Here is a 27083-nt window from a genome sequence, read left to right as displayed (position 1 = left end):
TCCCAGACTTTGAAAAGCTGATACCACTTGATGTCCCTTAAATTTCAAAGGAAGCAGCTCTTCTCCCTCCCTCCCTGCCGGCCAGGGAGGAGGGAGGCTCCAACTGTGTTGCTTGGCTGGGTTGCTCACCCAGTAAGAAGTCTAAGAACGACTGTGGGGTGGAGCTTGCATGCCTTGTGTGTGGCTAGTTAATGCAAGCTGAGGGGGGTTTTGAATGCTGGGCGCCATTTTCTTGCACGTGCTGCTGCAAACTTTGCAGTGCAAAGCCAGGCCGGGGAGCCATCTGAAGTTGAGGCTGCATAGGCCTTGTGGTGCATGTGATTCAGATTCTATTCAGTTGAACCTCTGGTTGCAAAGTTGGTTGGACAGTGTTCCTGAAGCTACCAGCATGAGTTTGACCAGACTGCAGGAGGACAGGAAGACTGGAGTGCCTGGAACAGGTGAGGCTGCAGGTCCCTTATTTTCAAGGCTGCTGGTCCCTTATTTTCAAATTGTAAGTTGACAGCTATGGTCTAGTTTTGGCTACAGCCAAACAAAAGGCAAGGATGGGGATGAAAGGAGATGCAGCCCGGGAGGGGGGCTCGCTTCCCCTGCAAGCTTTTTTGGCCAAGGGAGAGAGCAGCTGAGATCCCCCAAAATACAGCATCTGGGGGGGGGCAGCAATGCGCGGGGCAAAACGCAGAGGGGGGGTGAGCTTGGGGCGCTCGGCTTGCCAAGGGTTAAAGGGAACTGAGCCGAATTCCTAGAGAGGAGATGAAGAATGGTGGGGGGACAGGTCACTTCCTGCAAGGGGGGGCGGGCGGTGGATGTTTTGCGTGTCTCCTTTGCCAGCTTTGCTGCCTGGGTGGCTCCTGCTGCAATCGGGTGAGTCTCCTCTCTCTCTCCTCCCTTTGGGGGTCCCAGGGCTGCAGGCGAGGGTGCAGGGGGGCCGTGTCCAGATCATGCGTGCCCCCCAGGGTCCTGCACCCCCTCCTTGCTCCCTGCAAAGCCGGGGGGGGGGCGGGTGGTTTTGCAGGAGGGCTGCAACCCTGTTCTTCCTTCCTAGCCAAGGCTGCTCACCGCTTTGCTTCAATCCAGCCAGACCTGAGTCTGCTGCAATGGCAGAGGAGTCTCCTGGGGGGTCCAGAGCCCCCTCTAGTCCTGTTGAGTCTCAGTCAGTCAGGCTGGAGTCAGTCTTCGCCCCTCTTGGGGGAGGAGAAAGAGCAGGGAGGAGGGGCTGGCTGGGCCAGGGAGGGGTCAGGCCCTCCCTGCAGGAGTGGGGGGTCTCTTCCTGCTTGGGGGAGGCGGCGGGGTGAATCCAGAATGTGTCCTTTTATTGAAAATGCATCTCTGGTTATTTGTGGGGCTGAGGAATTCGTTCATTCTCTCCCCCCCCCAATATAATCCTGCCCCCCCCCCCCCAAGGCCTGAGGGACAGTGGACCGGCCCCCTGCTGAAAAAGGTTGCTGAGCCCTGTATTAGGCTTTATCTTTTTCCCATGTGTAGCGGATTCACCCCGCCAGCTGCCCCCCATTAAATATAGCAGACCCACCTCATGGTACGCCAATTACACCCCCCAGTCACTCCTCTCCCCCCCCCCATGCTCCTTCTCTTCTCCCCACCTCGTCTGGTTCCACAGCCGCGACTTCTCCTCCGCCACCAAGAAAAGATGGATGAGGCGGTCTTGCCAGAATCCCTCCGCCATCTGTGAGACAGAAAGGTGAATGAGAAGTCAGAGGTGGAGCTGTGCATGGCGAACGAGAGAGGGGCCACAGAAAAAGCCTCACGCGCCGAGGGCATTTGGACCTTGGCAGCCATTAATCTTATTTTAGTTATGTGAACATTGATGCACCCTGCTTTGGGCTCTTGGATCCCACCAATGACCATCAACTTAATAAAGGAGTGGATTCACCCCGCTAACTGCCCCCCATTAAAAATAGAGGACCCACCTCATGACATGCAAATTACACAAATTTCTGCAATTTCCCACAGGCTACCTTGTGAGGATCTTGTGTGAGCGGAAAACTTAGTGATTTAGAGTCTTAGGAAAGAGCTGAACGAACAAGAACAGTTTTATTGACAAAAAAAGTTTGTGAAACAAATTTGGGTCAGGAGGTGTGTTCTCCTTAACTTCCTACTTAAACTAAATATAAAGATGTCACTGAAGTACATGCACAGCTTTTCTCAAACTTCAGTTGCTAAAAGCTCACTTGTTGCACTTCAGTTGGAAGTTCAGGTTTCTACCATAGGAGGTAAAAGAATTAACTCGGTTTCTGTCATTTACTTAGTTATGAGCAGGGTTACACTTAAATACTTTTAATACAGCGCAGCTTCCTTCTCAGCCTAATACTTTGGTTCCTGAGCGAGGGGCATTTACCCCCCCCCCCATCCGCCTCTCTCTTAATCATCCCACTCCTGAGGGATTTCCCACAGACCCAGGGGATCCTCTCAGCCCTTGTTATTCATTTGGTTTTATATAATATTTTATTAAGTTTTACAAAGAAAAAAAGTTGACACGCCAACAAAAAAATCCACAGATATCACAAAAAAGGGGAAAAAAGAAAAAAAAGAAAACACATAAAAGACAAATTTAGCATAAAAAACTCTTTCAGATTTGTACCCTTCAAAACCTTATTTCCCTTACTTCCACCCGCCTCCCTTTCTTGTATTCCACTTAACAATTAATTCAGCAATATCATTCGTTATTCATTTTCATCCTTTATCCCTCCCTTTGTACTCTTATTTATCTTAATCACTAGAACCCCTTCGTTTCATTTTCAATGTCCTCAACATTCATATATTTTACAATGTTTTTGTAGGTAAACTTTAAACTTCTTCCAGTCCTCTTCCACCTGCTCTTCTCCTTGATCTCGGATTCTGCAGGTCATTTCTGCCAATTCCATATAGTCTATCACTTGCATCTGCCAATCTTCCAGAGTGGGTAGATCTTGCGTCTTCCAGTGCTTTGCTATGAGTATTCTTGCTGCTGCTGTAGCATACATAAAAAAAGTTCTGTCCTTCTTTAACACCAGTTGGCCAACCATACCCAGGAGAAAGGCCTCTGGTTTCTTCAAGAAGGTATACTTAAATACCTTTTTCAGTTCATTATAAATCATTTACCAGTACGCCTTAATCCTTGGGCACGTCCACCAAAGGTGAAAGAATGTTCCTTCAGTTTCTTTACATTTCCAACATTTGTTATCGGGCAAATGATAGATTTTTGCGAGCTTGACTGGGGTCATGTACTACCTATATATCATTTTCATAATATTCTCTCTTAAGGCATTACATGCCGTAAATTTCATACCGGTGGTCCACAACTGTTCCCAGTCAGCAAACATAATGTTATGACCAACATCTTGTGCCCATTTTATCATAGCAGATTTTACCGTTTCATCCTCAGTATTCCATTTCAACAGCAGATTATACATTCTCGACAATATCTTAGCATTGGGTTCTAGCAGTTCTGTTTCCAACTTTGATTTTTCCACCTGGAAACCATTTTTCCTATCCAAATTGTAGGCCTCTCTTACTTGGAAATAATGTAACCAGTCTCGCACCTTATCTTTAAGTTTCTCATAACTCTGCAATTTCACTTTGTCTCCCTCCAGCTCCAAAATTTCCCAATATTTAGGCCAGTTTGATTCCATATTAAGCTTTTTCAAGGCCTTTGCTTCCATAGGCGAGAGCCACCTTGGTGTTTTGTTTTCCAAAAAATCTTTATATTTCATCCAGACATTAAACAGTGCTTTCCTACAATATGGTTTTTAAATGCTTTGTATACTTTAGCCTTACCGTACCACAGATATGCATGCCACCCAAAAACATTATCATATCCTTCCAAATCTAGAATGTCCGTATTTTCAAGAAGTAGCCAATCCTTCAACCAGCAGAAAGCTGCTGCTTCATAGTACAACTTAAGGTCTGGCAGGGCAAACCCCCCTCTTTCCTTTACATCAGTGAGAATTTTATATTTTATTCTGGGCTTTTTGCCCTGCCAGACAAATCTAGAAATTTCCTTTTGCCACTTCTCGAAACAGTCCATTTTGTCAATGATTTGTAACGTCTGAAACAGAAATAACATTCTTGGCAATACATTCATTTTAATAACTGCAATTCTACCCAGTAAGGAAAGCTTCAGATTTGTCCAAATTTCAAGGTCTTTTTTCACTTCTGACCAGCACTTCTCATAGTTGTCTTTAAATAAATTTACATTCTTCGAAGTCAAGTTCACCCCTAGGTATTTTACTTTTTTCACCAGTGTTAGGCCTATTTCTTCCTGAAACCTTTCCTTCTCTATCAGTGTTAATTTTTCTCTAAAACCGTAGTTTTAGATTTGTTCAATTTAAAACCTGCCACCTGACCAAATTCTTGTATTATTTCCAAAGCTCTTTTAGAACTAGGGATTGGCTCCTGTAGTGTCAATACTAGGTCATCTGCGAAAGCTTTGAGTTTATAGTGTTTAACCCCGACCTATATACCCTGAATCTGTTGGTCCCTTCTAATCATATTCAGCAAGACCTCCAGAACTGAAATAAAAAGCAAAGGGGAAATTCGGCAGCCTTGTCGTGTCCCTTTCTCTATCTTGGCTTCTTCTGTAACTACATTGTTCACTATTAATTTTGCCTTTTGTTCTGAGTAAATCGCACCTATACCATTTCCAAACCTTTCTCCAACCCCCATCCCTTGCAAGTTTTTCCTCATAAAACTCCAAGAAATGTTGTCAAAGGCTTTCTCCGCATCAATGAATATCAAAACAGCTTTTGTATTAATATTAACTTGTAGTTTTTCCAAAATGTCAATTAAGTTTCTCGTATTATTTGACAAATGCCTGCCTGGGAGAAAGCCAGCTTGGTATTTATGTATCATTGTTACTAAAACTTTTTTCAGTCTTTTAGCCAAAATGTCGGCAAAAATTTTGTAATCCACATTAAGTAGGGATATGGGGCGGTAGTTCTTGAGTTGTGTCTTTTCTGACTCATTCTTCGGTATAAGCGTGATATAAGCTTCTTTCCACGACTCCGGCGCTCTTTTCCCTTCCATAATTTCATTGCAAACCTCCATTAAAGGTTGAATTAGATAGTCTTTCATGTCTTTGTAATATTTGGAGGTTAGCCCATCCGGGCCTGGAGACTTGCCTAGTTGCAAATTCTTAATGGCACCTTCGACCTCCTGTTCAGAAATTTTGTCATTCAATGTTAATTTATTCTCTTGAGATATTTTTTGTAATCCATTTGTTTCCAAAAATTTCTCAATTTTAATTTCATTTTGTGGCCCTTCTGCGTACAGTTGTTTAAAATATCTCTGGAAACAGTCTTGAATCTCTCGTGGGTTTTGTATATTCCTTCCATTTACTTCAAGATTAGTCACAGTGTTTAGTTTTTGTCTTTTCTTCAGCTGCCAAGCTAGCAGCTTTCCACACTTATTGGCCGATTCAAAAGTTTTTTGTCTCATTTGTTTAATCTTCCATTCTATATCCTGATTGACCATTTTCAAATATTGTGCCTGGTGTAGTTTGATTTCTCGTAGAATATCTTGTGACTTAGGTTTAGTCCTTAGTTTCTTCTCGCCTTCTCTAATTTTCTCTAAAATCTTTTCCTTCTTCTCCTCTTGAAGTCTCCTCTTTATAGCATTTTGTTGAATCAGGAAACCCCTCATTACGGCTTTACTTGCGTCCCAGATTACTCTTTTTTCCACAGTAGTCTTCAGATTTATTTCAAAATAGTCTTTCAGAATTTTTTGGGCCTTCTTAATAATTTCAGGGTCTCTAAACAAGGTGTCATTCATTCTCCATCTAAAGGAACCAGTCGGTGTTAGTTTCATATCCATCCTCACTGGGTTGTGGTCGGAGCAGATTTTTGGGCAGATTTCCACCTTTCGAATCTTGGGTGCCATCCCTCTTGTAATCCAAATTTGGTCGATTCTTGTCCAAGTCAAATTAGCTTCAGAGAAGAAAGTCCCCTCTCTACCTAGGGAGTTTTTAGTTCTCCAAATATCAATCAAATCCATATTGTCTGTCAGTTCAAAAAAAGTCTTTGGTAGTCTTCCATCTTTTGTGACTACCTGTCTTTTAGATTTATCCATATTTGTCGACACAACGCCATTCATATCTCCCATCAAAATAATGTTTGGTCCATAAAGTCCATTAACGTCTCATGCAGTTTCTTGTAAAACTCTGATTTCCCCTCATTAGGTGCATAGACTCCAATTATTAATAATTTCTCTCCTTGAAATTGTATTTCAATTACCACAAATCGTCCATGTTCATCTTTAAGGAGAAATTTTGGTGATAGTTTCTCTTTTGCATAAATCACAACTCTTTTTTAACTTTGTCCGATGAGATGAATTCTTGGCCTAGCTTTTTATTTATCAATAATTTCCTATGGAGTCTTGTTATATGTGCTTCTTGTAGACAAATCAGGTCCAATTGTTCCTTTTTCAACATATGGAAAATCCTCTTCCTTTTACTAGGGGAGTTCAAACCTCTAATGTTCCAAGTTAGCATCTGCAGAGACATGTTGTTGTTGTTATGATGATCTTCCAACAGCTCCTAAAAGTTGCTCTTGATCTGATGGCTGTGTCTCTTTCTCTAGTTGGTCCAGTCCCAAGGGGGCTCTTCCTAGGTCAAGTGGTCCCAATCCTGGTATTTCCGATTCTTTTGTTCTGGCCTCTCTTCGTAGTTCTTCTCCAAAGTCTCTCAGGAAACTCACTTTATCTTCCTCTGATCTTATCTTTATTTTCTTACCTTTAAATGTGAACGAGAGGCCTTGCGGGAATTCCCACCTGAACAAAATACTGTTTCTTCTTAGCAGGTCCACCAAATTTCCGTAGTTGGCTCTAAGGTCAAGTAAGTATTTCGGGATATCTTTAAAAATCTCAATTCTCACCCCTTGAATCTCGAGTGCTTTCTGGTAGTGGAGACTCAATATTTTATCTCTTTCTTCTTTTGACCTTAAGACAATCAAGCAGTCTCTCGCTCTGTTTTTCCTTTTGACCCTTCCCAATCAAAAAGCACTCACTATCTTGAATTCTTCTTTTTCTGGATCCAGGTCCCAGCACTCCTCAAATTCCGATGTAAGAAGTTCTATTAAATCTCCTTCTTCTGTTTCCGGGACCGCCCTAATTCTCAAATTAGTCTGTTTCTCTTTAAGTTCAATCAGAGAGAATTGTGCCTTGTAGTTATCCAGTTTTTTATTTATTGGCGGTATCTTTTGTTCTACTGCCAGTACCCTCTCTTTCGCTTCCTCTGCTGTCTTCTTTGTCTCCTTAGATTCCTGCAGCAATCTGTCAATCGCCTGTGTGTTAGAATTCACATTCGTCCCCAAATCATTTACTTTCTGCCCCAGATCATTGATAGTCGAGGTATTCAAGTCAGTCTTAGCCGTCAGGTTTTGTAAGGCAGATAGGATCTTGTCTAATGTTGCAGAGTCCAATCCTGCTCCTTTTGGTTCTTCCCTTTCTGTAACTTGTGGGGCAGAGAGTCCTGCTGCTGATGGTCTTCTATGCAGATATTGTTGCTGTGCCTGCAGCTGTTGTTTAACTTTAGCTCTCGTTGATACTTTTTCCGGAGGCTTTTCTTGCAACTTATCTAGTTGTTTTTCTTGATCCATTACTTTGCCTCTGAGAATCAAGGTCACACACACAGTTCCCAGACTTACTTCTTAACCATAGACAGTAACAGCTGCAGTGGAAAATCCCCAGCTATGACACAAAGTTCCTCTAGGGGAGCAGAGCAACAAGTTATTTCATCAATGGTTGTTAAACAGTAACTTCATAAGCTCCCCAGTTATCTTCCCAATTGTTGCAGGAGTAAAACAGTTACAAACTTGGAAGCTCCCTTAAATTGTTGCCAGTCTTTTGCAGAGTTCAACAGTAAATTTACAATATCCATAAAACGGTGCATTCACAATAGCCTTCCAGTTGTTTAAAGCAGACCGATATCAAGGATCAAGTGGTGGATTTTTTATCCCCCCCTTCCCTACTTAGGGGGGGTTTCTTTGGTCTGACAGTGAAATTTAGCTCTATATAAAGAAAAGTCAATGGTTCAAAATTCCCTTGTCCCTTGCTTTCATTCTATTTACAAGATCGGCAAAGCGGACTTCCTGTTTGCACTTTACAGATTTCAGGTCCAAATTTAAGTTCAAGTTCAAGTCCCGATCAAAGTATCAAGTTCAAATTCAGAGTCCAATTTAAATAGGTCTTATGCTTTGATCTTTTCCACGTTTCCAAATTCTTACTCACGGATAGCTGTTTTAATCCGAAGTTTCACAGGAAAAAGGCCAGCGCTCTCTGGTAACTGCTGTGCAGCTTCCCTCCGCAGAAGTAGCGATCGACTCCGGCACAGCGCTAAACCCCCGCTCCACTCCGAAGCTCTTTTCAGAGCTCCTTTGACAGTTCGGGGGGGGGGGCGCAAAGCGTGCCCACTGAGTCCCATGGCCCCAGGCTTCTCCCGCATGCGGGTTTTTTTGGGGGGTCCTCCGCTTCGCTGTAGCGGTGGACCCGATTTCTGCGGAGCTTCTCCCTCTGTTTCAGAGGGAATCCATTACCGATGGTGCCGCCTCCGGAAGCCCTTGTTATTCATTTGGGGGGGGGGTCTCCTTTTCCTAGGAGATCTCTCCCCTCCTGACTGGAAGGAGACCCTGGTTTAGTCCATTTTCCCACAGCTCCTCCCTCTCCTGCCTCCTCAGACTCAGCCCTCCAGATTAATTCCTGCCTCCATATTCTCCCCAGACCCTCCACTGGGTCTTCTTCCTCTCTAAGCTGTGAGACTCCTTCTTCTGGCTAGAGTGATTCTCCCCTCAGATCAGAGCCAGTTCTCCCTCAGAAAAGGGCCTCTCCAAATAATAATAATAATAATAATATCCCTCTCAGATCAGGCCCTGCCCACTCTCTCCCTCAGAAAGGGCTCCTCAGATTTTCCCTCCAAAAGGGCTGGCAACCAATCAGAGAGGGGGGGGGCTCCTGCCCTCTGCTGGAACCTCGGAGTCTCCTCCCCCCACACTCTGCTCTGACTTTGAGGGAAAATACCTCATGGGATGAAGCAAAAGGAGAAAACTAGGAAGAAGAAAGGATACAGATAAACTGACCGAGTCTTCTCTTGTCATTTGTATTTCACAATTAGTTTACGAGAATATCTACATCATATGGTTCGTTATGTAGCAGGAACCCCCCCACCCCAATCATTCTGTTTGTACAAACTTCACACACACTCACACACTACATACGCCACACTTCTGTTATAAATTCATAAGAAAATCAACCATACATCAGATTTGCACTGTTCCATTTTTATTTTACTCCATATGACAAGAACTAACAAAGGGGGGTGGCTTAGTCCTGGTCAGCCATAATCCCTTCACTGTCTCAGCACATACACAGGAGCCCTGCCCATGCCAACCCTGATGATCCCAGACAGAAGACAATCAAGATCACAAAGAACTTGCACATGGGAGTGGATTCAGCATGGACTGAAACAAAGGACAATGATCAGATCTTCCCTCTGGGGGCAGGAAACTGCAAACTCCCCTTTGTCTCCTGGAAGTGACTCATGGGGAGGGGGGAAAGGAGGAACCAGCCAGGTGACAAGACACTCAGGTTACCACCAACTCCTCCCTCAACCCCTCCTTTCTGTAATATATGCATGATGTCACCACCACAACTCCTCCCTCAACCCCTCCTTTCTGTAATGTATGCATGATGTTTCTGGGGGTGGGCTAGACCTAGAGGAGGGGAATTTCAAAAGTTTTTATAAGGTCTTGCACACCATTTTTCTGGGTCTTTTCTCTCACCTGCAAGTGAGGGGAGCACCCTGTCGCGACAGTCTTTCTTCAATAAAGACCAAGCCTACAGGCTGCTGATTTGCTTCAATTTACTCTGGTTGGTGTCTTTACTTTTGTCCAAGGGAGCCCTCGGATTTTCCGGTAACAGTTATTAGAGGTCAGCGCCTGAGATTGAGGCAAATGCTCAAAACTACAGATTCCAAACACCCCTCACCCCCGTTTCTAGAAGGTCTGTGTGTAACTTGAGGCTTTTTTCCCGTGCTTGAGGCTTTATGTTATTATTATTATTTGTTGGTATTTTTACTACTATTACCACTGTTCCATAGCAGATTGCAACCATTTAAAAATATTTTTAAAAGTCAAAACAAATAATAATCAGAAGAATAGGCTGGGTCCTCCGTTGTCAGAGGCCTTGGGAAAGAGGGGGAAGAGCCTGTGTGGGGAGGGAATCCCCCAAGGGGGGGTCTGCCCCCAGGATGCCCTCTCTTGGGCCACCCCCACCCTAGACTCTCAAGGGGGTGAAACTACCAAGAGGGCCCCCCTGCCAAATTTCACAGCCAAGAGGGTCTGTAGGGAAGAAGGTGGTTCTTGACATATTTTGAGGGAGGGCTAAGTGAACCCCTCCTGAAGGCAGCCCTGTTTAGGGCAGTTTTTAATGTTTAATGTTGTATTGTGTTTTTAATATTTGGTTGGGAGCCTCCCAGAGGGGCTGGGGAAACCCAGCCAGATGGGTGGGGTGTAAATAATAAATTCCTATTATTATATTATACTCCTGTGAGCACTTTGAATTGGACCTGGAAATGAAGGGACCACCAATGCAGCTGTTTTAAAACAGGAATTAAATGTGTTCTCAGGGGTTGTAATGGGAGGGATTCAATGAGATGGGGTATACCCATGGATGCTCCTTGGAGAAAAAGGGAGGAAATAAATGCCCTTCATAAAGAAAGGGAGCCCAGCCAACAATCTGGAGCAGATTCTGAACCATCCTCAAGAGCAGTTCCACTTAGAGGGCATTGCGATGATCCTATCTGATCCACAGCAGAGAGTACCCTGGCCATGTCATCTCTGCTCCAAGGGGACAGGGCTGGGCAACCTGGCTGGAGCTGGAAAGGGGCACTTACAAATAGAGAATTTATTTACAATCATAGGAGGAATGTGAGCCCTTCTCACTTGTTTATAGTGCTATCCTTTGGCCCTCAGACCTAAGAAAAGGGGATTCCACCCCAGCAGTTTGTCTTGAGAACTTTGCACATTCCAAGTGGCTAGAAAATGAGACAGAAGCAGGAAGGAAATGGTCACTGAACTGTGGGAGGGAGAATCATAGAATCATAGAATCATAGAGTTGGAAGAGACCACAAGGGCCATCGAGTCCAACCCCCTGCCAAGCAGGAAACACCATCAGAGCACTCCTGACATATGGTTGTCAAGCCTCTGCTTAAAGACCTCCAAAGAAGGAGACTCCACCACACACCTTGGCAGCAAATTCCACTGTCGAACAGCTCTTACTGTCAGGAAGTTCTTCCTAATGTTTAGGTGGAATCTTCTTTCTTGTAGTTTGGAACCATTGCCCCGTGTCCGCTTCTCTGGAGCAGCAGAAAACAACCTTTCTCCCTCCTCTATGTGACATCCTTTTATATATTTGAACATGGCTAGAGCAGCTCTTGAGGATCCCAAGGTGGGTTGGTTGGTTGGTTGGTTGGCATCCATTTGTCTCAGGAGACAATGGGAGAGTGTGCCTTTGGGGTGAGGTCAAACTGTTGGAAGGTTGCAGCGGCTGCAGAGGCTCTAGCCTAGTGTCAAAATTACACTTGTACAAATGACTCACTTGTCAATCACAGTTCTGACTTCTTTCATTGACTGAAAACACTGAAAGGCAGGAGCAACTAGGCTGATTCATTTGACAGACCTTCCCAATGTTTCCTGCACATTTTGCATACTAACGTCTAGTAGGGCTGGACGCCGGCTTCTCCTTTTCCTTTTTTGAAAAAGAAAGTTCAGAGTCTGGGATGTGTTGCAGTCCAGCCCTGGTTCCTAATAATATTCCAGGAATCTTTTTCTTTTCCTGGCTGTGTATCAATCTCATAACAGAACAATGTATTTGCTTTGTAGGATTTGCAAAGGCCTCTACTTGGGAAAGACAGAACTTGGCAGTAGGACCAAGAGCTTTCTTCCGATCTCTTGGGGGATTCCACAGAGCCCAGATGGATGAGTCAGACTCCGCTGGCCCTGAAGCAGGAAGAGGCCATGCCACTCAAACTGGGAACAGCGGTGGAATCTGGGAAAACTCTCTGCTGAAGATCCAGGGTAAGGAAAACACCTTCAGCTCAGAATTGCAGAGACAAAATTTCAGGCAGTTCTGCTACCAGGAAGCCAAAGGACCTCGAGAGGTTTGCAGCCGACTCCACCACCTTGACCATCAGTGGCTGAAGCCAGAAAGGCACACGAAAGCTGAGATGCTGGACCTGGTGATCTTGGAGCAGTTCCTGGCTGTCCTTCCACCAGAGATGGAGAGCTGGGTGAGAGAATGTGGAGCGGAGACAAGTTCCCAGGCGGTGGCCCTGGCCGAAGGATTCCTCCTGAGTCGGGCAGAGGAGAGAAAGCAGGCGGAGCAGCAGGTGAGAGAGACTTTCCTCTGAATATTCCCAAGGGGCTCTGAACATGAGAGACAGTATCCCAAAATTCTCTCTCTTTTTTTTTTTTTTAAATAATATTTATTAAGATTTTCCATAAAATATTTTTCCCAATAACATCTTTTCAGGACTCCCCCTCCCCTCCCCCTCCTGTATTCCAATTCTTACAAATAAACAAAAAAGAATTTCAACAAGTTCTTATCCCAAATTTAAACTTATTATCATTGACTCAATTTTAAAAATATTTTCCTATCCCCTAAAATCGACCTGTTCCCTTCCGCGATTTCCCCCCTTTAATATGCAATACAGATTACAATAGAAGAAAAATAAAAAAAGATAATTTTACGCCCTTTGGATTCCAAATTTCCCTCCCCCCTTTCCCGGTTGCGTTCCCAATGTTCCTCGACGTCTGATATCTTCCTGGAGTTCCCACATCTCTCTAAACCATAGTCCTTTCCCAGTCATCTTTAGTTTCGAATGTCCAATCTTGGAAGGAGTCTGTCTCAAAAAAGGCCCATTTCTTCCATCCAGATTTTTATATCTAGGGGTGAAAGCTCCAATTTTATTCCTTTAAACCTGTCAAATCTGGATGTCCCAAATGTTCCCACTTCCAACTTTGTCCAGTTCTTATTATTTTTGTTGTTCTTGTTGATCTCACTCCTCCTTTTTTCTTTTTCTTTTTCCCTGCTCTCCTGCACAAATGTTCCAATTCCAAAAGCTTCTAATTCCTCTGCAGAGGCTTGTTATTCAAGAACAAAACATTACGTCAAGTCCTTTTCATTCTTCAATAGATAAATCTATTGTCTCCTTTAGTGCGTAGACCTCTGTAGACAAAATAGTGTTCCATTTCTGCAGTTTCCCAGGAGATAGAAAGTTCTGGTCAAATTCCACGCCAACAATACTTGTAATGTCCCTCGGCTCCTCTAGATGGATTGCAATAACTAAATTCCCTTCCAGATCACGTCCACCAGTCAAAATAACTTGTTATTCCTTGTTTGTAACAATTTGTATCCAATTTATAACAAATGTAACCGGCAAAGTCCTTGTAACAAAGATCTCTATTTTATTCTTCCGCTTTGACAGCTCTTTGACAGCTGTCAAAACCTCTATTTCTCTTCTCCCGGCGCTCTCACAAATCGCTCCCAGGGTTCCGGGGGGGGGGTTGCTTTTTAATTCAATTCCACCTTTCTCCTCCAGCTCAGTCTTATGATTTTCCCTCGTGAAATTAATAACTTTGTCAAAATAGGATTGCACTCGATCTTAGTTATCAAATCCTTTGCTTTAGCTCTTCTACAACAGGGGGGGGCTGACTTCCTTTTTGTGCCTCCCCCGCTCGCTCCGAATTTTTTTAAAAAAATTATCCCCCTTTTTAGTCCAGGTTCCGATTACTCACGGGTTATTCTTTTAAGTCCAGATTTTCAATAGAAGAAGTCAGCGCTCTCCGTCGAATGGCATGCGGCTTCGCTCGGCAGGGGAAGCGAAGGACTCAAAGCACCATCCCCCCCCTGTCACCCGCTCCGCAGCCTTTAAAAAGGCTCCTTCGCGGGTCGGGGGGGCGCAAAAGGTGCCAGCCGGGTCACCATGTCCATGGGTTTCAGCGCCCATGGTTTTTGAGGGTCCCCGCGTCGCCGGTGCGGTAGGACCCAGCCCCTGCCGAGCAGGCTCCCTCCGGAGCTCGGAGGGAGTCCGCCATTCGGCGATGGCGCCAACCCGGAAGTCATCCCAAAATTCTCTCTTAATCCCCCAATCTTTTTTTGGAAAGCCTCCAAGGAATGAGATCGGATACCCCTAAAGCTTTTGCCTCTCCCAGTCCTTTTCTAATATTTCTCTCCATTCTCTGCTTCCAATCCTTTTTGCCCTTTCAGGGAAAGATTATCTTTGCAGAAACGGGCCTGGATTCCTCTGTGGCAGAGAAGACTCCATTGGACACCAAAGAGAGACCACTGGGTAAGGAGGAAGGAGGGTTTTTTCCCATTTGGTCACACATCCTGTAGATTTTGCCTCTAATCTGTGGGGAGGACACTAGGGGCCAAGAGCCCAAAGTGGGGACATGTATTTTTACCTAGCTAAGATACAAATGTCAAAATGCACTCAGTAGGTGTGACTTTTTTACAGGCCCACCTGTAGTTAGAGATGCACTGCTTCACCTCTAAGAGAAGCATGTGATAATGGCCTGGCACTTACCTTTGTCTCTCACAGATGACAGAATGATGCTGGCAAGAGATGCTTATCCATCTTTGCATGAAGGCAGACATGCAGCAGCCATGGAACCAGATCAGGTAGGGAGAATGAAGGATTGTGGGGCAAAGAGTCCCTAATGAATCTCTCTCCTCCTTCTCTTGGCTGTAAAGGCCATTGCAGGAGCCGTATGTTCTGAGAATGGTGAACAATCACCTCACGTTGACTAGCCTCCTGAATGTTGCTAATATTATTTATCAGTAGTTCCAGTTTTATTTACAGATTTAACATTTAATGCTAAAATAGGCTTCTAAGCAGTTGACAGTGGCCAGAATTCACCTTACCCCTCATTCAAACAGTGGCCAGAATTCACCTTACCCCTCATTCCCCTCCCCGTGACCCGCAGTACCCCCTGAAGTTGACTTTAATGCATTGTGAAGGTTCCTCCCACCTCCAGAACAGTAGTTGGGGAGAGCAAAGAGAGGATCCTTCCATCTGGGAAAGTGGAATCGATGAGCAGAGAGAATTATTTGAAGATCACCATGCGGCATTCCATCCATTCCCCCAAAAGCTTAATACCAGTCATTAAAATACACACACAAAAACAGTTTTGTTAAAACATTGAAATATGCATCCATAATAAAAATGTACAGCAAAACAATTACAGTGGTGCCCCGCAAGACGGAAAACCCGCTAGACGAAAGGGTTTTCTGTTTTGGAGGTGCTTCGCAAAACGCATTTCCCTATGGGCTTGCTTCGCAAGACGAAAATGTCTTGCGAGTTCCTGCGGGTTTTTTCCCTTCCCCACCCCTTTTTCTAAGCTGCTAAGCCGCTTATCAGCTGATCTGCTAAGCCAATAAGCTGCTAAAATCCGCTAATCCGCTAAGCCGTCAATGGGCTTGCTTCGCAAGACGAAAAAACCGCTAGGCGAAGAAACTCGCGGAACGGATTAATTTCGTCTTGCGAGGCACCACTGTACATTAAAACAAAACAGCAATGAACAGGCAGAAAACAACAGAGCAATGTGTAGTAGATAATCTGTATGTTGTCTAAGAAGGGGACCTTTCCCTTTTTATTTTAGGGTCTGGTGTGCTTTGAAGATGTAGCTGTTCATTTCACAGATGAGGAATGGGAGTTGCTGGATCCTGACCAAAGAGCTCTGTATAAGGAAGTAATGGAGGAGAATCGTGGGATCATGGAGTCTCTTGGTAAGGTTGCCTTTTGGATTACAATATCTCTTTTGGAATTCTTTTTGAAATTCAGTCCCTGAGGCTGTGATCCGTTTCTTTTTTGTTGCAGATGGTGATGAATCAGAAAGGAAGAATGAGGGAGACCAAATCTACACAATGGAGAAGCGGTATCAATATTTGGAGTGTATAGAAAGCTTCAGAAGAATTCATACAGAGGAGAAACCATATCAGTGCTTGGAATGTGGAAAGAGCTTCATTCGGAAATCGTATCTCCGTTCCCATAAAAGAACTCACAGAGTGGAGAAACTCTATAAGTGCTTGGAATGTGGAAAGAGCTTCGCTTGCAAGGTCAATCAAACAGCCCATGAAAGAATTCATACAGGAGAGAAACCATATCAGTGCTTGGAATGTGGAAAGAGCTTCATCCAGAAGATAAGTTTCACAGGCCATCAAAGAATTCATACAGGGGAGAAACCATATCAGTGCTTGGAATGTGGAAAGAGCTTCATCCAGAAGAAAAGTCTCACACGCCATCAAAGAATTCATACAGGGGAGAAACCATATCAGTGCTTGGAATGTGGAAAGAGCTTCAGTTGGTACTACAATCTCAGTTCTCATCAAAGAACTCACAGCAAGGACAAACCGTATCAGTGCATGGAATGTGGAAAGAGCTTCAGTCGGAAGGATAATCTCAATCTTCATCAAAGAATTCATGCTGGAGAGAAACCATATCAGTGTTCGGAATGTGGAAAGACGTTCAGTCATAGGTTCCATCTCACATCCCATCAAACAACTCATACAGCGGAAAAGGCATTTCAGTGTTTTGAATGTGGAAGGAGCTTCACCCGGAAGGAAAGTCTGACTTCCCATCAAAGAATTCATACAGGGGAAAAACCGTATAAGTGCTTGCAATGTGGAAGGAACTTCAGTTGGAAGATTAATCTGACTTTACATCAAAGAACTCATACAAGGGAGAAACCATATCAGTGCTTGGAATGTGGAAAGAGCTTCATCCGGAAGGAAATTCTCACTTCCCATCAAAGAACTCATACAGGGGAGAAACCGTATCAGTGCTTGCAATGTGGAAAAAGCTTCAGTCGGAAGAGAAGTCTCACTTCACATGAAAGAAGTCACAGCAAGGAGAAAGCATATCAGTGCATGGAATGTGGGAAGAGCTTTAGCCGGAAGGATTGTCTGACTTCACATCAAAGAACTCATACAGGGGAGAAGCCCTTTGAGTGCTTGGAATGTGGGAAGAGCTTCACTCATAGAGCAGGTCTCATGCACCATCAAAGAATCCATACAGGGGAGAAGCCCTTTGAGTGCTTGGAATGTGGAAAGAGATTCAGTCAGAGAACTGGTCTCATGTCCCATCAAAGAATCCATACAGGTGAGAAGCCATTTCAGTGTTTGGAATGTGGAAAGAGCTTCAGTCACAGTGCTAGCTTTAAGAACCATCAAAGAATCCATACAGGTGAGAAGCCATTTCAGTGCTTGGAATGTGGAAAGTGCTTCAGTCGGTACTCCCATCTCAGTTCCCATCAAAGAACTCACAGCAAGGACAAACCATATCAGTGCATGGAATGTGGAAAGAGCTTCGCTTGGAAGGAAAGTCTCACTCCCCATCAAAGAATTCATACAGGGGAGAAACCGTATGAGTGCTTTGAATGTAAAAAAAGGTTCAGTCAGAGTGCCCAGCTCTCTGTCCATCAAAGAATTCACACAGGGGACAAATGATACCAGTGCTCAGAATGTGGAAAGAGCTTCATTCGAAGCGCCCATCTCACTTCCCAGCAAATAATTCATACAGCGTACCAGTCTTCCAGAACTGGAAGACTGGGGAAATATCATCAAAGGAAGAATGGCAAGAGAAGCTGAGGTACTATGCAGAGTTGGCAAAGCTAACACATAAACTGTCGGGGAAAAGACAATATTGAGATATTGGGAACCTTTTACATCATATCTGCAGAAAGAACAACAAAAAAAGAGTCATTGGCAGGATTTAAATAAACTTTGGAATTTTATTTACAAAAATACGAAACTTAATACGACAACATAGAAGTAAATATAAACAGCAGAATGTAATATAAGATATAATAAACCAGTGATGGAAGTTGAGGGAAGTCCACAGGGAAGGGGAAAATTGAAATCTGAACGTACGTAATGTAATGATTATAGACATTGTTAAAAAATAAAAATCTAAAATAAATGATTAAAAAAATAGAATTCATACAGCGGAGAAGCCATATAAGAGCTTCAGTTGGAAGAGAAGTCTCACTTCACATGAAAGAACTCACAGGGAGGAGACACCATATAAGGGCTTGGAATGTGGGAAGAGCTTTGCCCAGAAGACAAGTCTCACAGCCCATGGAAGAATTCCCACAGGGGACAAAGCCTAACGGTGCTCAGAATGTGGACGGAGCTTCGGTCAGAGAGCCCAAGTCACTTCCCATTAAAGAATGCCTATTAGGAGAGGCACGGGACGCAGGTGGCGCTGTGGGTTAAAGCCTCAGCGCCTAGGGCTTGCCGATCGAAAGGTCGGCGGTTTGAATCCCTGCGGCGGGGTGCGCTCCCGCTGCTCGGTCCCAGCGCCTGCCAACCTAGCAGTTCGAAAGCACCTCCGGGTGCAAGTAGATAAATAGGGACCGCTTACCAGCGGGAAGGTAAACGGCGTTTCCGTGTGCGGCTCTGGCTCGCCAGAGCAGCGATGTCACGCTGGCCACGTGACCCGGAAGTGTCTCCGGACAGCGCTGGCCCCTGGCCTCTTAAGTGAGATGGGCACACAACCCCAGAGTCTGTCAAGACTGGCCCGTATGGGCAGGGGTACCTTTACCTTTTTATTAGGAGAGGCATAGAAACAGAATTGTAGAGTTGGAAGGGACTACCAGGGCCGTGTCAATGCTGGAGTGTCTGCTGAAGCATGCCTGACAAATAGTCGTTCAACCTCCGGTGATGAACCTGCAAGGAAGGAGAGGTCACCATCAGAATTTTCTTCCTGATGTGTAGCCATTTGGATCCTACCCTCTGGAGCAGCAGAAAACAAGCTTGCTCCATCTTCCATGTGACCCTTGATCATCTTGGTCACCCTCCTCTGCGCATGTTCTAGCTTGTCAATATCCTTCTTAAATTGTGGTGCCCAAAACTGGACACAGAACTCTCATAGAGTCTAACCAACTTGGGATACAGCATGACTATTTCTTCCCTCAATCCAGACACTACACTTTGGTTGTTGCAGCCTAGAATAGGATCAGCTTTGTCTGCTGCTGCACTGCACTGCTGAAGAGGAGAAGGGAGAGTGGAAGAATGAAAAGCCTTTGAGTGGTACATGGGTGTTCTATCCAAGGGAAACTGACCACCGCACCAGCCGGAGAACTTCCTTAGTGCTCAGGTCCCCAGGTGTCAGGAAGGGAAGGCAGGATCAGCACCAGGGAGAGGATCGGAGGAGTGTGCTTCAAGGCCACAGCTAGAAAGCCAGCAGCAGAGGGAGAACATACATGTTGTCGTGTGAAAACAACTCAAGAGCCTCACTATTTTGGAATCTCAACTCTCATGGATAGTAATGGGGTTACCAATTCTCCTACTCGGGCTCAAGCAACTAAGTTTATGGAGGATTTTTTCCAAGAGCTTTGGACACTTTGGGAAGGACTCTAGCAAATGCCTTTATACTTATCTACTGTCATGTATTTTGACCAAACTGCGGGAGGCAGTGGAAGACAGAAGTGCCTGGCGTGCTCTGGTCCATGGGGTGACAAAGAGTCAGACATGACTAAACAACTAAACAACAACGACACTGTCATGTATTAAATACTGGAAACTCATTGTTGGTCTTAATTTTCCGACGTGGGTGACCTTAGAATATGCACATACAGCCCCTTTGGTGGGCTGGAGAATACTAGGATCAAAATATTTGAAATCCCAGGTGACTCTAGAATCAACAAAGTCATTTAGAAAGATATGGAACATATTGCCTAATAAAAATAAAGTTGATCTATACTCGCATGCCAAACTCGCCCTGTGGGGAAACCCCATAGTAAAAATTGCTAAAAAGATGGTACTATGGAAAAATTGAGTGGAAACAGGTGTATTGACTCTGGAGCAAGTGATAGATGAGGAATGTTATAGTTATGCTTCTCAAAGACAAAAATATCATCTACCAGTTGGGGCCCGGAGGCAATATCTTCAGTTACAACATCTCCTAACTGGTCTCTTTGCTGTCTCAGTTTCTGAGACATGTGAGATACTGGAACAACTGAGCAATTCACTTGAAACTAGAAAGCCAGGAATTACTTTTTATACCTACGTACTAACAATAAAGGGACGCGGGTGGCGCTGTGGGTTAAACCGCAGAGCCTAGGACTTGCCGATCAGAAGGCAGTTCGAATCCCCGTGATGGGGTGAGCTCCCATTGCTTGGTCCCTGCTCCTGCCAAGCTAGCAGTTTGAAAGCACACCAGTGTAAGTAGATAAATAGGTACCACTCTGGCGGGAAGGTAAGCGGCCTTTCCCTGTGCTGCTCTGGTTTGCCAGAAGCGGCTTAGTCATGCTGGCCACATGACCTGGAAGCTGTACGCTGGCTCCCTCGGCCAATAAAGTGAGATGAGCACCGCAACCCCAGAATTGGCCACGACTGGACCTAATTGTCAGGGGTCCCTTTACCTTTTACTAACAATAAATAAGTTTGATATGCAGTCCTTAAGGAATGATTGGAATAAAGAATGAGAAATGTCAATATTATCTGGACGGTGGGAACGTATTTTAGAATCTATTGGACTCCACATAGAGGTCTCTATAAAAAGGATTTGCTAAGGTTGCATTATGCTGGAGATGTGGCAAGGGCAATGTCTCCCTGAAACATTGGTTTATAGTCTCTTGGGCTTGCCCTTCAGAAGGCTGGTGGTTCAAATCCACTTGACAGCGGTGAACTCCTATTGCTCTGTCCCAGCTTCTGCCAACCTAGCTGTTTGAAAGCATACTGGTGCAAGCAGATAAAGAGGTACCACTGCGGCGGGAAGGTAAAGGGCGTTTCCGTGCGCTCTGGCTTCCGTCATGGTGTTCCGTTGCTCCAGAAGCGGTTCAGTCATTCTGGCCACGTGACCAGGAAAAGCTGTATGCAGACAAAAGCCATCTCCCTCGGCCTGAAGCGAGATGAGCGCCGCACCCCATAGTTGTCTTTGACTGGACCTAACTGTCCAGGGGTCCTTTACCTTTTTATATACCTAACAGTACTAGGTTTTGGGAGAAAGTGCTGGTTTGTATAATTATGGCCGATCAGAAGAAACGAAAATTTTCTGCAGAGAATATTTTTGTGAACTAGATACCTACTATATGCAAGTTAATGGGACAATGAAAATGGTAGCTAACCCTCTGAGGCATCTGTAGACCAGTGGATTACAGTGGCAGAGGTGTCTTCCTGGGCGTCCAGGATCAGGCCCCCAGAAGACTGGAAGGAAGGAAGGGGGTGGGACAGGGACGCTGCCTTGAAGGGGTGGGACCCCCCCTACATCCACCCCCTTCAACCCCCCCCTACATCCACCCCCTTCAACCCCCCCCTACATCCACCCCCTTCAACCCCCCCCCTACATCCACCCCCTTCAACCCCCCCTACATCCACCCCCCTTCAACCCCCCCATATCCTTCAACTCGCCAGGCCCGCAGCCTTGCGGGGAAGGGCGATCCGTGAACGGGACTCAGCTGCACGTGGGATCTGGTTCCTTCTTGTCTGGTTTTGGCTACAGCCAAGCAGGAGGCGAGGATGGGGGTGAAAGGAGATGCAGCCCGGGGGGGGGCACGCTTCCCCTGCAAGCTTCTCCTGCTCTTTCTGGCCAAGGGAGAGACCAGCTCAGATCCCCCAAAACACAGCATCTGGGGGGGGCAGCAATGCGCGGGGCTCCTCCTGCGCTCCGGCTGTGGAGGAAGGAAACGCAGAGAGAGGGGGGGGGATGAGCTTGGGATGTTTGGCTCGCCAAGGGTTCAAAGGAACTGAGCCGCATTCCTAGAGAGGAGATGAAGAATGGGGGGGGGGGACAGGTCTTCCAGAACAAAGCCCCTCCCCCTCCCCAGTCACTTCCTGCAAGGGGGGGGGCGGGCGGTGGATGTTTTGCGTGTCTCCTTTGCCAGCTTTGCTGCCTGGGTGGCTCCTGCTGCAATCGGGTGAGTCTCCCCTCTCTCTCCTCCCTTTGGGGGTCCCAGGGCTGCAGGGGGGCCGTGTCCAGATCATGCGTGCCCCCCAGGGTCCTGCACCCCCTCCTTGCTCCCTGCAAAGCCGGGGGGGGCGGGTGGTTTGCAGGAGGGCTGCAATTACCTTCCTTTGTAACAATGGATGCTCTGCGCTTTGGGGAGAAAAGAATGGCAAGCAGAGAAACCGCATTTAGGTTTATGCAGCAGTCACTTTTGTTGATAGAGGTTGTGGCCGGACGGAAACATCCAGAAATAAGATATGGGCCAAAAATAAAAGACCTTTTTTCATTTTCCTGCGCAGGCGCTGCCTGGGCGGCCCCTTCTGAGATCTGGCGAGTCTCCCCTCTCTTCCCCGGAAAGGCCTTGGGGCTCTTTCATTGGTACATCACAAAAACAGCACAACAGGTTTGTGGAAATATCTACCACGTAATCTTCATTATTCGAGGCCAGACAGAGTCTGACTTCTTGCTTCGTGATTAGGTTTAAGCAAAAGCAGAAAAAGGGCAAACAGGACGGAGCAGAGTTAACAGACAACACTGAGCATCACATAACCAAACGCCTAGTCAGGACCCCTGGGGTTGTGCGTAGATGGTTGTGGTTGTTGTTGTTTAGTCCTGTCCGCCTCTTTGTGACCCCCTGGACCAGAGCACGCCAGGCCCTCCTGTCTTCCACTGCCTCCCGCAGTTTGGTCAGGCTCATGCTGGTCTCTTCAGGAACACCGTCCCACCATCTCGTCCTCTGTTGTCCCCTTCTCCTTCTGCCCTCCATCTTTCCCAACATCAGGGTCTTTTCCAGGGAGTCTTCTCTTCTCATGAGGTGGCCAAAGTCTTGGAGCCTCAGCTTCACGATCTGTCCTTCCAGTGAGCACTCAGGGCTGATTTCCTTCAGAATGGATAGGTTTGGGTTTGTCATTGCTTGTCTAGGTTTGTCATTGCTTTTCTCCCAAGGAGCAGGCGTCTTTTAATTTCGTGACTGCTGTCACCATCTGCAGTGATCATGGAGCCCAAGAAAGTAAAATCTCTCCCTGCCTCCATTTCTTCCCCTTCTATTTGCCAGGAGGTGATGGGACCAGTGGCCATGATCTTCGTTTTTTTGATGTTGAGTTTCAGACCATATTTTGCACTCTCCTCTTTCACCCTCATTAAAGGGTTCTTTAATTCCTCCTCACTTTCTGCCATCAATGTTATGTCATCTGCATACCTGAGGTTGTTGATATTTATTCCAGCGATCTTAATACCGGGATTGTGCCTTGAATTGGTGGGACCCCCGGGTGGGATCCCCCCTACATCCACCCCCTTCAACCCCCCCCCTTCAACTCGCCAGGCCCGCAGCCTTGCGGGGAAGGGCGATCCGTGAACGGGACTCAGCTGCACGTGGGATCTGGTTCCTTCTTGTCTGGTTTTGGCTACAGCCAAGCAGGAGGCGAGGATGGGGGTGAAAGGAGATGCAGCCCGGGGGGGGGCACGCTCCCCCTGCAAGCTTCTCCTGCTGTTTCAGGCCAAGGGAGAGACCAGCTCAGATCCCCCAAAACACAGCACCTGGGGGGGGGCAGCAATGCGCGGGGCTCCTCCTGCGCTCCGGCTCTGGAGGAAGGAAACGCAGAGGGGTGGGGTGGGGGATGAGTTTGGGATGTTTGGCTTGCCAAGGGTTAAAAGGAACTGAGCCGAATTCCTAGAGAGGAGATGAAGGGGGGGACAGGTCACTTCCTGCAAGGGGTGGGGGGCGGGCGGTGGATGTTTTGCGTGTCTCCTTTGCCAGCTTTGCTGCCTGGGTGGCTCCTGCTGCAATCGGGTGAGTCTCCTCTCTCTCTCCTCCCTTTGGGGGTCCCAGGGCTGCAGGGGGGCCGTGTCCAGATCATGCGTGCCCCCCAGGGTCCTGCACCCCCTCCTTGCTCCCTGCAAAGCCGGGGGGCGGGTGGTTTTGCAGGAGGGCTGCAACCCTGTTCTTCCTTCCTAGCCAAGGCTGCTCACCGCTTTGCTTCAATCCAGCCAGACTTGAGTATGCTGCAATGGCAGAGGAGTCTCCTGGGGGGTCCAGAGCCCCGTCTAGTCCTGTTGAGTCTCAGTCAGTCAGGCTGGAGTCAGTCTTCGCCCCTCTTGGGGGAGGAGAAAGAGCAGGGAGGAGGGGCTGGCTGGGCCAGGGAGGGGTCAGGCCCTCCCTGCAGGAGTGGGGGGTCTCTTCCTGCTTGGGGGAGGCGGCGGGGTGAATCCAGAATGTGTCCTTTTATTGAAAATGCATCTCTGGTTATTTGTGGGGCTGAGGAATTCGTTCATTCCCCCCCCCCCAATATAGTCCTGCCCCCCACAAGGTCTGAGGGATGGTGGACCGGCCCCCTGCTGAAAAAGGTTGTTGACCCCTGCTTAGGCTTTATCTCCCCCCCCCCCCGTGTGGATCCATTGCTCCGTGTCCGCTTCTCTGGAGCAGCAGAAAACAACCTTTCTCCCTCCTCTATGTGACATCCTTTTATATATTTGAACATGGCTATCATATCACCCCTTAACCTCCTCTTCTCCAGGCTAAACATGCCCAGCTCCCTTAGCCCTGTTACCGGAAAAATCCGAGGGCTCCCTTGGACAAAACAAAGACACCAACCAGGATAACTTGGAGCAAAACAGCAGCCTGTAGGCTTGGCCTTTATTGAACTGTTGCAACAGGGTATTCCCCTCACGTGCAGGAGAGAGGAAAGACCCAGAAGAATAGTGTGCAAAGTCTTATAAAAACTTTTGAAATTCCCCTCCTCTAGGTCTAGCCCACCCCCAGAAACATCATGCATACATTACAGAAAGGAGGGGTTGAGGGAGGAGTTGGTGGTAACTTGAGTGTCTTGTCACCTGGCTGGTTCCTCCTTTCCCCCCTCCCCATGAATCACTTCCAGGAACTTCCAGGAGACAAAGGGGAGTTTGCAGTTTCCTGCCCCCTGAGGGAAGATCTGATCAGTGTCCTTTGTTTCAGTCCATGTTGAATCCACTCCCATATGCAAGTTCTTTGTGATCTTGATTGTCTTCTGTCTGGGATCATCAGGGTTGGTATGGGCAGGGCTCCTGTGTATGTGCTGAGACAGTGAAGGGATTATGGCTGACCAGGACTAAGTCACCCTCCTTTGTTAGTTCTTGTCATATGGAGTAAAAATAAAATGAAACAGTGCAAATCCGATGTATGATTGATTTTCTATTTTTCTATGAATTTATAACAGAAATGTGGCGTGTGTGTGTGTGTGTGTGTGTGTGTGTGAAGTTTACACAAACAGAATGATTGGGGTGGGGGGGTTCCTGCAACAGTTCCCCCCTTCGGAGATAAGATTGCAAAGGTGGCTACTTTGCAATCCTTTTCTCCGCACAATTTAAAGTGGTAAATATTAACCTGCTATTCTCCCTCCCAGATGCGTGTGTCCATGTGAACCTGAAAGGGACTTGGATGTCACATTTCTCAAGGATATTTGCATAGAAATGTAACAGTGTAACAGTGCTCATAGTTAGACATAGGATATCACGTAAAATCAATATTTTGTTGCTCAGTTACTTGCGGTATTTTGGCACCTTGGAATAAATATTTTCTCAATAGTGGCGTATGCTTTACATTTAGCAGGAAGGTCCACTAATGACTGAAAAATGCAGTTTGCTTTGCCCCCCACCATTTTGTGTTCTCAGGTGTCAAAGTAGCTCTTCTGTGGTCTCACATCGGCATCGTGTCACAGTAGTAGCAATCCCTGGTGAATCCACTTGGGGCTTTCATATTAACCATGTTGCCTGGCACTCACCACAGCTGGCACAGGTTTGGGCACGTCAGGAGAGAAATGTCCTTGCCTGGCCATTCTATGGGATTTTATTATTATAGGCTCTGGTCTTGCAGTCATGGGAAGTTGCTCACTTGCACTTTAAGGACCAAAAAGCTACTTGCAGCCTGGATACACTTGCCCAATTCAAACTGAGTCCAATTTGAATTTATCTTGCCCCATGGTTCTCAACTTTTCAAACCAATCTGTTAAAAGAAACCCATTCTTAAAAGGGCACTTGTCCAAATAAGTCAATTTAACTCTATAAGGGATTATTCCGGCTAAACCAAAGCATACACACCTTCCTGAAGCTTCTCCTTGGTAAAGTGAGTTTTAGCACATTTTTAAAATGGGTAGGGAAGTTGGCAGAGTGCCAGGTGAAACAACTAAATGTGGTTATAAATTTATCTAATTCTAAACATTGGACTACATAATAGCCTGATCTGTAAAAAGCATAAAATGTATGAGAATCCTCCACTGGGGTGTAAGGAATAAGACATTAAACATAAAAACAATTACACACAAAAATAGCCACAAAAATAGCCCCAATTCCCCCCATTTGTGGAAATTAACACTGTCAGACACATTTCAACATTCCTACATAATAACACATAATACAAAACAAACTAATAGTATCAGTTGCATATCTTGAGACAATTGTGATATTTTTACGCATGTATCTTGAGGTTCAAAAGTGAGAAAATGTCCTTGCAATTCAACTCCTCCCCCCTTTGTCAGCCCCACTCCCCCGGCAGTCTATATCCTTTGAAAGAGATCGCTGTGGCCACTTTGAAAACTTTGGTGTCTGTTGCTGTTGCAGGTCTTGTAGTGGCGAAGCTTTTCATTGGATCTGTAGTAACACATTTGTAGAAGAGATATCCTGTAAGGGGCAGGGTTTGGGGGACTTTAAAGACAGTTAAAAAAAGGGAAGGGGCGAAAGGCAAAAAGGATGTCGTTCAGTTTCCATGGGAAGCTGCAAATAATAAAAATCTTTGCGGATTAAGCATTTTATTCATTTCAATATTATTATCACATTTCCATATAATTACTGTTATTATCTGCTAAGTTTGTTTGCTTTCCTTCACTTAGTTTTGTTGTTGTTGTTTTTTTTCATATTATTAAATTAAAAATTACTCCACATGTATAGAAAGAGGACTGTAAAAATACAACAAAGGTTAAAAAATAAAAAAGAAAGCCAAAAAATTAGATTACCAGTCAGATGAAAACAGACTTGACACAAAGACATCAGATTTAGAAAAGAATTATTATTAAATAATACAAAGATATTCTCAAAACCACTGATTACTACTGGACCGAAAGAATGAGAAAACAATGGAAAAGGGCTTAAAATGACTTTCAGTATGTGATGGACATGTCCC

General features: G+C 45.8%; 3 protein-coding genes across 6 annotated transcripts in view; 2 read left to right on the top strand and 1 right to left on the bottom strand.

The window, feature by feature from the left end:
* The window catches only part of LOC307199270 (uncharacterized protein), a 178964-nt gene that overhangs the window by 37450 nt on the left and 114431 nt on the right, over nucleotides 1–27083 (bottom strand). For both annotated transcript variants that reach the window (XR_013831831.1, XM_079947071.1), the window contains one exon: nucleotides 1602–1684. Coding sequence is in view for 1 of the 2 variants with exons in the window: in XM_079947071.1 (XP_079803197.1) it covers nucleotides 1602–1684 (83 nt within the window). In the remaining variant the exon portion in view is untranslated. The remainder of the gene's footprint in view (nucleotides 1–1601; nucleotides 1685–27083) is intronic.
* Nucleotides 783–18315, top strand: LOC307199083 (uncharacterized protein). Its single transcript, XM_079946695.1, has 6 exons — nucleotides 783–864; nucleotides 11868–12373; nucleotides 14254–14335; nucleotides 14588–14667; nucleotides 15648–15774; nucleotides 15866–18315. Exons 1-6 carry the CDS (start codon nucleotides 807–809, stop codon nucleotides 17491–17493), a joined length of 2481 nt encoding a protein of 826 aa, XP_079802821.1. The 5' UTR covers nucleotides 783–806; the 3' UTR covers nucleotides 17494–18315.
* LOC307227193 (uncharacterized protein) overlaps nucleotides 1708–27083 on the top strand; it is a 112764-nt gene continuing 87388 nt past the window's right edge. For 2 of the 3 annotated variants that reach the window (XM_079996436.1, XM_079996437.1), the window contains exon 1: nucleotides 23631–23723. The gene's annotated coding sequence lies outside the window, so the exon portion shown is untranslated. Of the gene's footprint in view, nucleotides 2449–23630; nucleotides 23724–27083 lie in introns of those variants that run through there. The other variant, XM_079996435.1, reaches the window with a different exon arrangement.

Source organism: Podarcis cretensis (assembly GCF_951804945.1).
Source record: "Podarcis cretensis genome assembly, chromosome: 12".
NCBI lineage: Eukaryota > Metazoa > Chordata > Lepidosauria > Squamata > Lacertidae > Podarcis > Podarcis cretensis.
Note: the sequence above shows the minus strand (reverse complement) of the source record. Positions and strands in the feature narration are given on the sequence as shown.

What these genes read in the sequence shown, in the direction of transcription:
- LOC307199083 (XM_079946695.1), top strand. Translation starts at nt 807, where the DNA reads ATGTTTTGCGTGTCTCCTTTGCCAGCTTTGCTGCCTGGGTGGCTCCTG. An exon ending in CACCAAAGAGAGACCACTGG is followed by an intron (nt 14,336 to 14,587) that starts GTAAGGAGGAAG and finishes TGTCTCTCACAG; the next exon opens with ATGACAGAATGATGCTGGCA. An exon ending in TGGGATCATGGAGTCTCTTG is followed by an intron (nt 15,775 to 15,865) that starts GTAAGGTTGCCT and finishes TTTTTGTTGCAG; the next exon opens with ATGGTGATGAATCAGAAAGG.